Source organism: Salmo salar, chromosome 03, assembly GCF_965601325.2.
Source record: "Salmo salar chromosome 03, fSalSal1, whole genome shotgun sequence".
Taxonomy (NCBI): Eukaryota; Metazoa; Chordata; class Actinopteri; order Salmoniformes; family Salmonidae; genus Salmo; species Salmo salar.
The window spans coordinates 44,175,678-44,190,677 of record NC_138293.1 but is presented as its reverse complement, the minus strand read 5'-3'; the positions used below and the strand labels follow the sequence as shown (position 1 = coordinate 44,190,677).

Below are 15,000 nucleotides of genomic sequence, written 5' to 3'. Positions count from 1 at the left end.
GTGAGATGGTAGACAAGCAGGTATCCACTTACTTTTGGTCATGTGGTGTATTTTTCAACCAGACTTTTTAGATTGGTAGACAAGGGGTGTTGATGAAACCGTTGATACTGTATAATAACAAACTGTTAAAAGAGAGGATGGAAAGAGAGGGTAAAGGAGGAGAGAGGGTAGATGAGAGTTGAGAGGACAGGAGGGGAGTGAAGAGGGAAAAGGAGATGGAGCAGAGGAGAGCGAGGGTAGGGAAAAGAAGAGCTCCCATGGCAGTGAGAGTATTTCAATTGGTTTTGCTCGACTTCTCAAATCAAAGTTTGAGTTGCGATTTCTTATCCGGGGCTGTAGGAGCCAAACGGGTGGCAACGTCACATGACCACAGACGACAAGCTGCAGCAAGTACTGAACAAAACAGAATCCTGATCAACATCCTAATGTTTACCAACATTAGCTAGCCAACTTATTGATACAGATTTGTTATAAACCCCTCCGGTTCATGGCAAAATAAACAGACAGACAAACACAGGCAGACGGAAGAACAGACAAACGGGAAGATAGCCAGACGAAGGGAAATAAAATGTTTATTTTTGTTACAGTTCAGTAGGCTCCTCTGGATGGAATCACACATATTCATCATCCAAGGGTTTTTATACAGGATTCACCCAATAACAATATTACCAATCAATGTAGTGCTCAATCATTAGTTACAGCAAATTCTATTTGAAAAAAGTAACAAAGCAAAAAAGACACTACAATTTAAAGTAGTAGGGTAAACATTGTGTTCATTCCTCAAATCAATCAATCACAACATAGCCCCGCTAAAAACACTCCGGATGTAATTCGAATTGCACCCTACTATTCCATGTAGTGCACTACTTTTGACCAGGATCTATAGATGCCATTTGGCTCATATACTTTATACTCTTAACCTTAGTTAAATTCTTCAGCGTCATCTCAACAGAAGAATTGGTCTCCGTTACAAATGGCACCCTATTCCCTACATAGCGCAGTCAAAAGTACGTAGGGAATGTAGGGAATAGGATGCCATTTAGGACAACATTTATTTTTAAATAAACTATTTGGGGAATATAATATTTTGCTTTTATATGTTTGTATTGATAGTGTTTGTAATTTCTCAGATTTTAAGAAAATGTCATTCAAGAAATGTATCGTTACGTTGTCAGAAATGATTCAAGAATCAGTGATGGTCCATTTTTTGTATACTGTAGCAATCAGATTCAGACTGACATGTAATGGAGAAAACAGTAGAAAAAAAGTGAAAACAGAAATAAGACTTTCAGAAAGGCATTGTATAGTACAAATGAACAAAGAAAAAAAATGTCATACGTAGTTTCTATGACTAATATTAGAAAAGCACATCTTCCTACTGTATATATACTGTACCTTTTTCAACATACCACCAAGACATCATTAACATCTTCTCTTTTCTAGAAAATATTTGTTGGTCCTGTGTGAACAATAGATTGCATGGATGGTCTATATCTGCATAGACTAATAGGGCCTGTCCCAAATGGCACCCTATTCCTTATATAGTGCGCTACTTTTGACCAGGGCCCACAGGCGTCCCTAGACTTAACTAGTGCTCCAGCCCTACCCGTCCTCTCTCCACACAGTCAATTGTTCTATTCACAGTTTGGTTGTATCCAAAATGGCACCCTATTCCCTTAATAGTGCACTTTTCGTAGTGTAGAATAAATTTGTAGTGCACCTGAGACATAGGGTGCCATTTGAGATTTGCCCATTGTTAGTATCTATGTTAGTGTTGGTTGGCTGCTGAGGTTCCAGTCAGTCACTACATCCTGTAACCGGCTATGTACTCGAGGTTGCCATGACAACTACTGTAAACAATAGTGGGCCAACCTATGTGGTTCTGACAGGACACCAGGATTGAAGACAACATAACACTTTAGGACAATGGCCATCATACATAGAGAACAGCTTTTTCATTAAATAAAATGAGAAAAATATATAGATTAGTGTTTTGTTTTTAAAAAAAGGCTAGTGTTGTCTTGTTCTTCCTTCCTCTACAAACATGGTGCTGCAACAAAGCTAATAATACATGTAGTGGATGTAAATCATTAAATTGTTTTCAACCATGTCCCCCTGATAATCTGTCTTAAAGCTAAAAGGTCTGGTTGGGAAGCACTGGTCTAAACATATATCCATCCTCAATGATTTTTAATATGTACAAATAAAATATCCATCAAACACCACCAAGTAGAGAATAAGAGGGTTAGTTCATTCTCTGTGGACTGTCTGTCCCTCTTTACCCCGCCCCTTTGTGTCACGTAAACTAGGTACCCAACCACCTACAAGCCTCATTGGTTACTGAGAGCAGGCTCCCTGATGACCAACGAGGAAATCAGTGTGGATTTGATTCATGATCCAAAAATAATTAAAAGAGAGAAGGTAGATTTTAAGGACTAGTGGTTATAAATGGCAGAGTGGCTTCCGTCCAAAATGGCCTCCTATTCTCTAATGCACAACGTATGGTATAGGGTGCCAAATGGGACGCGTCCACACTATGGGAGATTGGTTTGGCAAGTTAGCATCTCATGTCTGAGAGTCCCGATGGCTCTCTCCAACAGCAGGGTGCTCGATGGTGACGTCGTCGCTGGGTTGTCTGGTAACCATGCAGAGTTAACTAGCAACATTGTCGGCAAGAAGACGCGGCGTGCAGCGTCCTCACACACACTCCTCAGCTGACATCAGGAGAGGGTTGATGTACTCAAACCCTTCAAACTCCGACTGGTCGATCTTCTTCACTGCATCACTGCAAAACAGACAGGAAACAAACAGTTATAGGGGAGACATATGACGATATTGATCAGTAAGTAAATCGTTTCTCATACCACCACTAACTAATCTAGTAAACTGAACAGCCATCATAAAGCATTGATTTAAATGATCCATGAAGAATGACGGACGGACAGAACGACAGACTGTATGGGCCCTGGTTAAAATTACACTGAACAAAAATATAAAAACGCAACAATTTCAAAGATTTAACCGAGTTAAAAGTTCACATCAGGAAATCTGTCAATTGACAAACTCATTAGTCCCTAATCTATGGATTTCACATGACTGGGAATACATACATACATACATACATACATACATACATACACACACACACACACACACACACACACACACACTCACACTCACTACTCACACACACACACACACACACACACACACACACACACAAAAAAAGTTAGGGGCGTGGATCAGAAAACCAGTTAGTATGTGGTGTGACTCGTGGTCGACCGATTAATTGGAATGGCCGATTAATTAGGGACGATTTCAAGTTCATAACAAATCTGTATTTTTGGACACCGATTTAAAAAAATATATTTTATTTTATTTATTTATTTAACTAGGCAAGTCAGTTAAGAACACATTCTTATTTTCAATGATGGCCTAGGAACGGTGGGTTAACTGCCTTGTTCAGGGGCAGAACGACATATTTTTACCTTGTCAGCTCGGGGATTCGTTTTTGCAACCTTCCGGTTACTAGTCCAACGCACTAACCACCTGCCTTACATTACACTCCACGAGGAGCCTGCATGGCAGGCTGACTACCTGTTACGCGAGGGCAGCAAGAAGCCAAGGTAAGTTGCTAGCTAGCATTAAACTTATCTTATAAAAAAACAATCAATCAATCTAAACATAATCACTAGTTAACTACACATGGTTGATGATATTACTAGTTTATCTAGCGTGTCCTGCATTGCATATAATCGATGCGGTGCCTGTTAATTTCTCATTGAATCACAGCCTACTTCGACAAACAGGTGTGAAAACATTTGCGAAAAAAGCACTGGCGTTGCACCAATGTACCTAACCATAAACATTAATGCCTTTCTTTAAAATCAATACACAAGTATATATTTTTAAACCTGCATATTTAGTTAATATTGCCTGCTAACATGAATTTCTTATAACTAGGGAAATTGTGTCACTTCTCTTGCGTTCCGTGCAAGCAGTCAGGGTATATGCAGCAGATTGGGCCGCCTGGCTCATTGCGAACTGTGTGAAGTCCATTTATTCCTAACAAAGGCCGTAATTAATTTGCCAGAATTGTACATAATTATGACATAACATTGAAGGTTGTACAATGTAACAGCAATATTTAGACTTAGGGATGCCATCCGTTAGATGAAATACGGAACGGTTCCGTATTTCACTGAAAGAATAAACGTTTTGTTTTCGAAATGATAGTTTCCGGATTCAACCATTTTAATGACCAAAGGCTCGTATTTCTGTGTGTTATTATGTTATAATTAAGTCTATGATTTGATAGAGCAGTCTGACTGAGCGATGGTAGGCACCATCAGGCTCGTAAGCATTCATTCAAACAGCACTTTCATGCGTTTGCCAGCAGCTCTTCGCAATGCTTCAAGCATTGTGCTGTTTATGACTTCAAGCCTATCAACTCCCGAGATTAGGCTGGTGTAACCGATGTGAAATGGCTAGCTAGTTAGCGGAGTGCGCGCTAATAGAGTTTCAAACGTCACTCGCTCTGAGACTTGGAGTAGTTGTTCCCCTTGCTCTGCATGGGTAACGCTGCTCCGAGGGTGGCTGTTGTCAATGTGTTCCTGGTTCGAGCCAAGGTAGGAGCGGGGAGAGGGACGGAAGCTATACTGTTACACTGGCAATACTAAAGTGCCTATAAGAACATCCAATAGTCAAAGGTATATGAAATACAAATCGTAGAGAGAGAAATAGTCCTATAATACCTATAATAACCACAACCTAAAATTTACCTGGGAATATTGAAGACTCATCTTAAAAGGAACCACCAGCTTTCATATGTTCTCATGTTCTGAGCAAGGAACTTAAACGTTAGCTTTTTTACATGGCACATATTGCACTTTACTTTCTTCTCCAACACTTTGTTTTTGCATTATTTAAACCAAATTGAACATGTTTCATTATTTATTTGAGTCTACATTTATTTTATTGGTGTATTATATTAAGTTAAAATAAGTGTTCATTCAGTATTGTTGTAATTGTCATTATTACAAAAAAAATAAAATAATACAAAACAAAATTGTCCAATTAATCGGTTATGGCTTTTTTTTGGTCCTCCAATAATCGGTATCGGCGCTGAAAAATCATAATCGGTCGACCTCTAGGTGTGACCACCATTTGCCTCATGCAGGCTGTTGATTGTGGCCTGTGGAATGTTGTCCCACTCCTCTTTAATGGCTGTGCGATGTTGCTGGATATCGGCGGGAACTGGATCAGTGTCGTACTGGTCGATCCAGAGCATCCCATACATACTCAACGGGTGACATGTCTGGTGAGTATGCAGGCCATAGAAGAACTGGGACATTTTCAGCTTCCAGGAATTGTGTACAGATCCTTGCGACATGGGTCCGTGCAATATCATGCTGAAACATGAGGTGATGGCGGCGGATGAATGGCATGATAATGGGCCTCAGGATCTCGTCACAGTATCTCTGTGCATTCAAATTGTCATCTCTAAAATGTTCATTGTCTGTCGCTTATACCTGCCCATAACATAACCCCACCGCCACCATGGGGCACTACATTCACAACGTTGACATCAGCAAACCGCTTGCCCACACGACAACATACACGATGTCTGCCATCTGCCCGGTACAGTTGAACCGGGATTCATATGTGAAGAGCACACTTCTCCTGCATGCCAGTGAGCATTTGCCCACTGAAGTCGGTTACAATGCCAAACTACAGTCAGGTCAAGACCCTGGTGAGGCCGTCGAGCATGCAGATGAGCTTCCCTGAGATGGTTTCTGACAGTTAGTGCAGAAATTCTTCGCTTGTGCAAACCCACAGTTTCATTAGCCTTCCGGGTGGCTGGTCTCAGACGACCCTTCAGGTGTTGAAGCTGGATGTGGAGTTCCTGGGCTGGCGTGGTTACACGTGGTCTGTGGTTGTGAGGCCGGTTGGACGTCCTGCCAAATTCTCTAAAACGACATTGAGGCGGCTTATGGTAGAGAAATGAACATTCAATTATCTGGCAACAGCTCTGGTTGCCAATTGCAAGCTCCCTGTGGCATTGTGTTGTGTGAGAAAACCGCACATTTTAGAGTGGCCTTTTATTGTCCCCAGCACAAGGTGCACCTGTGTAATGATCATGCTGTTTAATCAGCTTCTTGCTATGCCACACCTGTCAGGTGGATGGATTATCTTGGCAAAGGAAAAATGTTAACCAACAGTGAAGTAAACAAATTTGGCCACAAAATTCTAAAAATGTCTAGGATCTTTTATTTCAGCTCATGAAACCAACACTACATGCTTGTTTCCATTTTATGTTCAGTACAGTTCATTATATATGGTGCCATTGTTCTTAACTGATTTGCCTAGTTAAATAAAAAGGTACATTTGGGATGCATCCAGAGACAGACAGATACTCACTCATCATCAGGCGTGAGCTGGATAGGCTCGTTGGTGAATTGGGCGTCAAAGTTGTCTAGTCCAAACTCTCCTGAGATGTTGGGTTTGAATGGAGGAACCACCTGCTTCTGCTCCATCTGAAACAACAATGCAACGAGGTCAGAGGACACACACACAGCATTGAGGTCAGAGACATCTACACACACAGTACATTCGGAAAGTATTCAGACTCCTTGACTTTTTCCACATTGTTACATTACAGCCTTATTCTAAATGGATTAAATAATCTACACACAATACCCCATAATGACAAAGCGAAAACAGGTTTTTAGAGATTTTTGCAAAGGTATTAAAAATAAATACATTAAAAAAATTATTCAGACCATTTGCTATGAGACTCAAAATTGAGCTCACGTGCATCCTGTTTCCATTGATCATCCTTGAGATGTTTCTACAACTTGATTGGAGTCCACCTACGGTAAATTCAATTGATTGAACATGATTTGCAAAAGGTACACACCTGTCTATATAAAGGTCCCACATTTGACAGTGCATGTCAGAGCAAAAACCAAGCCATGAGGTCGAAGGAGTTGTCCGTAGAGCTCCGAGACAGGATTGTGTCGAGGCACAGATCTGGGGAAGGCTACGAAAAAAATGCCTGCAGCATTGAAAGTCCCGAAGAACACAGTGGCCTCCATTTTTAAATAGAAGATTGGAACCACCAAGACTCTTCCTAGAGCTGGCCGCTGAGCAATTGGGGGAGAAGGGCCTTGGTCAGGGAGGTGACCAAGAACCCGAAGGTCATTCTGACAGAGCTCCAGAGTTCCTGTGTAGATGGGAGAACCTTCCAGAAGGACAATCATCTCAGCAACACTCCACCAATCAGGCCTTTATAGTAAAAGGCGCATGACAGCCCGCTTGGAGTTTGCCAAAAGGCACCTAAAGACACTCAGACCATGAGAAACAAGATTCTCTGTTCTGATGAAACCAAGAATTAACTATTTGGTCTGAATGCCAAGTGTCACATCTGGAGGAAACCTGGCACCATCCCTACAGTGAAGCATAGTAGAGGCAGCATCATGCTGTGGGGATGTTTTTCAGTGGTAGGGACTGGGAGACTAGTCAGGATTGAGGGAAAGATGAACGGAGCAAAGTACAGAGAAATCCTTGATGAAAACCTGCTCTAGAGCGCACAGGACCTCAGCCTGGGGCGAAGGTTCACTTTCCAACAGGACAAAGACCCTGAGTACACAGCCAAGACAACGCTTTGGGACCAGTGTCTGAATGTTCTTGAGTGGCCCGGACGTGAATCCCGATCTAATATCTCTGGAGAGACCTGAAAATAGCTGTGTAGCGACACTCCCCATCCAACCTGACAGAGCGTGAGAGCATCTGCAGAGAATGGGAGAAATTCCCCAAATACAGGTCTGCCAAGCTTGTAACGTCATACCCAAGAAGACTCGAGGCAGTAATCGCTGTCAAAGGTTCTTCAACAAAGTACTGAGTAAAGGGTCTGGATTGTTATTTAAATGTTATATTTCAGTTAATTTTTTTTATACATTTGCAAAAATGTCTAAAAACCTGTTTTTGCTTTGTCAATGTGGGGTATAGTGTGTAGATCGATGAAACAAAAAAAAACATTAATTCATTTTAGAATAAGTCAAGGGTCTGAATACTTTCCGAATGCACTACACGGCTGGATAATCTTGTTTAAAATAATGTATATGAAGCAACTTACAGTCAACATAGTCCAGCAAGCACCATGTTACAACCAAATGAGCCTTATTTACAAAGAATTAACTACAAATTCCTCTGAAAATAGTTTAGAACCATTTTAAACCACAGAAAAAAATATTCACGTGGCTAACAAATAATTGCACCAAAAGTCAATCTCGCTCTCTCTCTCTCCTCTGAAGCTGTGAGGCAGCATGTGGATCAGTGGAAACTCCATTGTTAAGTCAGAACCCAAACAAACAGACAGGCAGCCTGCAGGGTGTTAACCCAGCATTACCACCCCCTGGAGGTAGGAGTGCAGGGCAAGGCTACAGGTTACGTGTGAGGTGAGAATGAGTGGAGGGGGAGCCAGCTCAGACAGCCAGTCAGCAGACAGGGTAGACCCTACTGGAAAAAGAGGTCAGGCTGCTCCTGAGCTGGCCTGGATGCCTGTCTGGAGGCCAGCCTGTCTGTCTGTGTCAGGTTGGAGTCAATTCCTTTGAAATTTGCCCAGCATTAAGACAATAACACCTTTCTGAATTTGAACATTGAGGTTAGCCAAATGCTCTTAATTCTCTGGTGGTGACCCGCTAATTACAACAGAATCACTGTGCCACTGGCCACTTAGTGCTGACTTTTATAGTCCAGGAATAGGCTTAATCTGGGTCTGGAAAACCTGCCCTTAGAGAACCGATACAGCCATGGTTAAATCAAATTGGCCCTTCTGGCTGCCTGGTGGGAAAAAAATACTTTCTGGGCTTGTCTAAGGTGATGACCCTCAACTATGACATACTGTCTGGAGGAGAGAATCACCGTGACCCGCTGTGATTGACCTTCACTTGTTGACTAGTTTTTTGCTGTTTTCTTTTAAACTATGTGGAAAGACAATATGAGAGTTGATTTCTCATGGTCCGTCATTAAGTACATTTTCATTGTTGAGAATTCTGCTTCTGCTGCTTTGTTTGAAAACAATGATCTCTATATATTGGTCATGATGCTCTATCTCACCTAAACACTAGATACAGTAGGACAGATAGAAGACAGGGCAGCGAGAGGGGAGGAGAGATAGAAGACAAATGACTCACAAGGTCCCAGTCTACGTTTCGGAAGAAGGGATGACCCATGATGTCAGCAAAGCCTGTCTGGGGATGACAGCCTAGCCGCTCCTTAGGTTCCTGGGAAAAGAGAGACAGGGAAGGAGGGAAAGAGAGGGGAGAGAGAGGGGGATATATAAACAATGAGTTCAAGAGCATAGATATGAGACAGACGAGGAGAGAGGGATGGACAGAGGGAGAGAATGAGCTCAAGAGCATTGATAATAAGAGACAGGCGGAGAGAGGGAGGGAAAAAAGGAGAATAAAGGTTCATTACATCATGGTCAGAGGGCAATGTGACATGACTTTGTTAGGCTTGAACTTGTGTGTGTGTGTGTGTGCGCGCGCGCCTGGTAGTTACCTTGTTGAGGAAGCCCTTGAGAACGCTGGCAGCTTTGACTGACAACGACCGAGGAATCCTGATCTGTTTTTCCAATATTACTACAGAGAGGAGACAGAGGATATTAGACTGTTTTTTATTGAAACCGTTACTTAGTTAGGACCTAACTAACAAGGAAACAAAGTAATATTTACACACACATTATCCTAGAGCACTCCCCGGAAGTGAACAAGTGCAAGCTCGTTGGAGAGTAGGGTACTAGAGAATAGGACCCAGCCATCCAGTAGGTCAGCTGTTATATAGAGATGTGTGTAAGTGTTACTTTCATCCGTCTCATGCCCCTCTCCCCACAGGTGTTATTACTACCTCTGAGGGTTTAGAGCTTAGCCCATATAAGTACTTGGGAGTACGGCTAGACGGTGCACTGTCCTCTCAGCACATATCAAAGCTACAGGCTATGGTTAAATCTAGACCTGGTTTCCTCCATCGTAATCGCTCCCCTTTCACCCCAGCTCGTCTTTTCAGTTCGCTACAGCTAACGACTGGAACGAGCTGCAACAAACACTCAAACTGGACAGTTTTATCGCAATCTCTTCATTCAAAGACTCAATCATGGACACTTACTGACAGTTGTGGCTGCTTTGTGTGATGTATTGTTATCTCTACCTTCTTTCCCTTTGTGCTGTTGTCTGTGCCCAATAATGTTTGTACCACGTTTTGTGCTGCTACCATGTTGTGCTGCTGCCATGTTGTGGTCATGTTGTGTTGCTACCATGCTGTGTTGTCATGTGTTGCTGTCTTGCTATGTTGTAGTCTTAGGTCTCTCTTTATGATGTAGTGTTGTGTTGTCTCTTGTCGTGATGTGTTTTGTCCTATATTTTTATTTAATTTATTTTTAATCCCAGCCCCCATCCCCGCAGGAGGCCTTTTGCCTTTTGGTAGGCGGTCATTGTAAGTAAGAATTTGTTCTTAACCGACTTGCCTAGTTAAATAAAGGTGAAATAAAAATCAAAAATACTATGGAAGAGGTAGTTTGAAGTATTGTGTATGTGTTACCTTGGAAGAGGTAGTCTTCAGTGTTCTGGTCTGGGTTGTCGGAGCTCCCTACGATGTCGAAGGGCGACCGTCCAGCCATCATCTCAAACATCAGCACCCCCAGAGCCCACCAGTCCACACTGAAACCTGAACCCACACAATCGACAGAAAGTCATTCAAATGCCTTTGCCTTACATTTCAATATAAATACACATAGGAGAACATTCTCGTAGTGTGCAAACAAGGATGAGCATGGATATCTATAATGACGTGCAAATAATATAAATCGTCTTCTGCTTCTGAATCTGAAGCAAATGTGCCTTATTTGTAGCAGACAGTCTTACCATAGTCCTCTCCTCTTAGTATCTCGGGGGCGATGTAGTTGGGGGTTCCACAGAATGTACTGGTGGTGTCTCCTGGTCTCAAGCCCTCCTACAGAGCACAGGGAGCACAGCAGTCAGCACACACATCTCATAGCGTAGAGGCATTAACACACACAAACACCTCAGAGCGTACATGGCATTAACACGCGCGCACACACACAAACACCAAAAAAAGATAGAAACACACAGGTATAAGCATGCGCACGGACGGACCCCCCCCCCCCCCAACACCCACCTTGCACATGCCATAGTCAGTGAGTTTGATGTGTCCCTCAGACTCCAGCAGCACGTTGTCCAGTTTGAGGTCTCTGTAGATGATGCCTCTCTCATGGAGGTAGTTCAACGCCAAGCTGATTTCTGCTGAGTAAAACCTGACAACGAGAGAGATGGAAAAGAACCGGTCGGACTAACACACACACAGATACACCACTGTCTAAGAGCTACACAACTAATCACCAAGCTCTTCATTAGTTGAATTTAAGGGTCGTGTTCGTTAGACCCCAAACAGAAGAAAATGCACTAAAACAAGAAGGGACTACCAGGATTTTCAATTGCAAAAAGTTCTGTTGCGTACCCTAGTGAACCTAAGTGTAGCTATGACATCATTGTTCAAACCTGGCGTGTTCCTCAGGTAGCTTCCTCTGTCTCTGCATGTGGAACATCAGGTCTCCTCCGTTTACATACTCTATGACAAAGAACAGTCTGCTCTCAGTCTGGAAACAGGAGTGTAGCCCAACTAGGAATGGGTGGTTGGATGCCTGCTCAAACACGTGCTTCTCTGTCTGGACCCAGTCAATGTCCTACAACACAGGGAATAACACACCCAGGATGCATTTGGAAATCCAGTAGACTTAAAATCATATCAAACACATAGAAAAGCTAAATAAGCAGACATAACCAGGCAGCCATCTGAAGAGGACAGAAAGAGTGGATGTGACAAGAGTGAGTGAGTGGTGTTGACAGATCTCTATTGACAGACAGGTAACAATAGGTCAGGACACAGCAGGCTCTCAGACAGAGAGGAGGGATGGCACAGATGATTGATCAGGTAGCGCCTATCAACGTGTCAGACCAAGTGTGTGTGTTTCTTCAGAGAGAGTGTGTGTGCGCGCATGTGTCACTCCGTCTGTGTGTGTTTACCTCATCGTCGTTGACCAACTCCTTCTTGACGACCTTCATGGCATAGATCCTCTCAGTCTTCTTGAGTCGGACCAGCAGGACCTTAGCATAGCTGCCCCGCCCGATCACCCTCAGCAGGTCAAAGTCCACCAGACCCAGACTAGATGCTGACTTCCCTGTGTCTCTGCTGCTGCGCGCCTACAGGACGGAGGGATGGACAGAAATAGGTATGAGATAGACGGACAGGCAGACAAAGAGGGAGAGACAGAAACTGACGTGAGACATCACTCTCCCTTACAACAACTTTGGCAACAAACACACATCTCTCACTCACACACAATCGCAGTCCATCTTCCTCACCTCTTTCTCTTCTCCATTGTAGTTTAGACTCTCACTAGAATCTTTGTTCTGAGGACCTGAGAGAGAGAGCGAGAGTGACAGATAGGGGAGAAAGAAAGCAGGAGCAGTCACATATCCTCCCAGACACTAGAGGGCAGACCTGCCAACATTGAAGAATTGTTATAAGTAGCACAGCAGCGGCACCCCCAGCCCCGCGGACTCCACGACAGTGCGTGTGACACCCACACCGCACCTTTTTAAGCTTATGATGTTGGCAGAAGACTGCCTCAGCAAGAATGGTAGGCTATAGACTTAAGGGTACTTGGTAATTGGCTACCATTCATTCAACATGCCTTGTCATTGGTGAACTGACTATGATCACATTATTAGCAGCCTACTGTTGACACAGCTATATCAATAACATACGCCTACTAATCTTTAACAGTCCAACATAACTTTCTGTGAAGGACGGTATTCGCGGGAACAGCTTTCTCTGCCATGTCTGTATCCATCCACGCAGCAACACGCACTGAACTACAGCAACACCGCACGTTTCCTTGTTGGCCAATGTGCTCGTGCTTACTACCGTTGCGGAGATCAAAGTATGTGTGGGCTAGAAAGTGTTCTTGCTTGGTTGACTAAACGCTGTAGCTACAGTAGCTTCTGAAAGTATTCACATCCCTTGACTTTTTACACATTTTGTTGTGTTACAGCCTGAGATTTAAATGGATTCAATTGATATTTGTTATCACTGGCCTACACACACACACACACACACAACACCCCATAATGTCAGTGGAATTATGTTTTTACATTTAAAAAAAATGTATGAATAAAAAATGTAAAGCTGAAATGTCTTGAGTCAAAATGTATTCAACCCCTTTGTTAAAGAAAGCCTAAATAAGTAAAAATGTGCTTAACAATTTATAAGTTGCATGGACTCACTCTGTATGCAATAGTGTTTAACATGATTTTTGAAGGTCCCTCAGTCAAGAAGTGAATTTCAAAAACAGATTCAACCACAAAGACCAGGGGGGTTTTCCAATGCCTCGCAAAGGGCACCTATTGGTAGATGGGTAAAAAAAAGCACATTGAATATCCCATTGAGCATGGTGAAGTTATTATTTGCACTTTGGATGGTGAATCAATATACCCAGTCACACCAAAAGATACAGCTGTCCTTCCTAACTCAGTTGCCGGGGAGGAAGAAAACCGCTCAGGGATTTCACCATGAGGCCAATGGTGACTTTAAAACATTTACAGAGTTTAATGGCTGTGATATGAGAAAACTGAGGATCGATCAACATTGTAGTTACTCCACCATACTAACTTAAATGAGAGTGAAAAGAATGAAGCCTGTACAGAGTAAAAATATTCCAAAATATGCACACAATTTCTTTTTACCTGAATACAAAACTTTATGTTTGGGCAAATCCAACATATCACGGAGTACCACTCCATATTTTCAAGCATCGTGGTGGCTGCATTATGTTACGGGTATGCTCATCATCGGCAAGGACTAGGGAGTTGTTTTTTTAATAAAAATAAATGGAATAGAGCTAAGCACAGGCAAAATCCTAGAGGAAAACCTACTTCAGTCTGCTTTCCAGCAGATAGAGAGTCAAATTCACCTTTCAGTAGGACAATAACCTAAAACACAAAGCCAAATATTCACTGGAGTTGCTTACCAAGACGGCTTTGAATGTTCCTGAGTGGCCTAGTTACAGTTTTGACTTCAATTGGCTTGAAAATCTATGGCAAGACTTAGCTGTCTAGCAATGTTCAACAACCAATTTCACAGGGCTTAAATATTTTTTTTAAGAAGGTGCAACTATTGTACAATCCAGGTGTGCAAAGCTCTTAGATGTACCCAGAAACTCACCGCTGTAATAGCTGCTAAAGTTGATTCGAACATGTATTAACTCAGGGGTGTGAATACTTACGTAAATTAGATATGTATTTCATTTTTAATACATTTGTTAAATTGTCTAAAAACACGTTTTCGTTTTTGTCATTATGGGGTATTATTGTGTGTAGATGGGTAACAAAAAATATCTAGTAGTGCTTGTACACTTGACTAACACATACCATTTTGGAAAAAGTATTTCGCAAACAGTTCATTGTTCATATTCCCTACCCTTCTTCCTCAAACATCACTGGTATCAACGGACGAAGTGGAGAGCTGCCATCCAGTTCGAGGGAGGAAAATAGTACTGCGACTACTGGGGGCAGATTTTATCTCCGCGCCCAATTCTTCTGATTGGTTCAGCTCCAACATCAGACGGTTGAGTCAAAAACCACAATGTGCTTTGAACTAGAAGTAGAGATCTGTGCGGGACTGATTTACTCAAACTGCTCCCGCCTGCACACGCAGCTTTTCATACGCCAACCGCCCACACCCGCTGGGCTTTTTCTCCCCAATTTCGAACTTATCTCATCGCTGCAACTCCCCAACGGGCTCGGGAGGCGAAGGTTGAGTGCTGCGTCCCCCGAAACATGACCCACCAAACCGCGCTTTTTAACACTTGCCCGCTTTACCCGGAAGCCAACCGCACCAATGTGTCGGAGGAAACACTGT

At 42.7% G+C, this 15,000-nt stretch overlaps 1 protein-coding gene across 1 annotated transcript in view; it reads right to left on the bottom strand.

Annotated features, from left to right (window-relative positions):
• Positions 1-556: 556 nt before the first annotated feature.
• Positions 557-15,000, bottom strand: part of LOC106600503 (protein kinase C iota type) — a 57,149-nt gene continuing 42,705 nt past the window's right edge. The window contains exons 8-17 of the mRNA XM_014191901.3: positions 12,444-12,499; positions 12,105-12,281; positions 11,580-11,764; positions 11,200-11,335; positions 10,926-11,013; positions 10,603-10,728; positions 9,568-9,647; positions 9,198-9,287; positions 6,421-6,536; positions 557-2,785 (exon numbers count right to left, since the gene is read on the bottom strand). Coding sequence (XP_014047376.1) covers positions 2,698-2,785; positions 6,421-6,536; positions 9,198-9,287; positions 9,568-9,647; positions 10,603-10,728; positions 10,926-11,013; positions 11,200-11,335; positions 11,580-11,764; positions 12,105-12,281; positions 12,444-12,499 — 1,142 coding nt within the window. The 3' untranslated portion in view covers positions 557-2,697. The remainder of the gene's footprint in view (positions 2,786-6,420; positions 6,537-9,197; positions 9,288-9,567; positions 9,648-10,602; positions 10,729-10,925; positions 11,014-11,199; positions 11,336-11,579; positions 11,765-12,104; positions 12,282-12,443; positions 12,500-15,000) is intronic.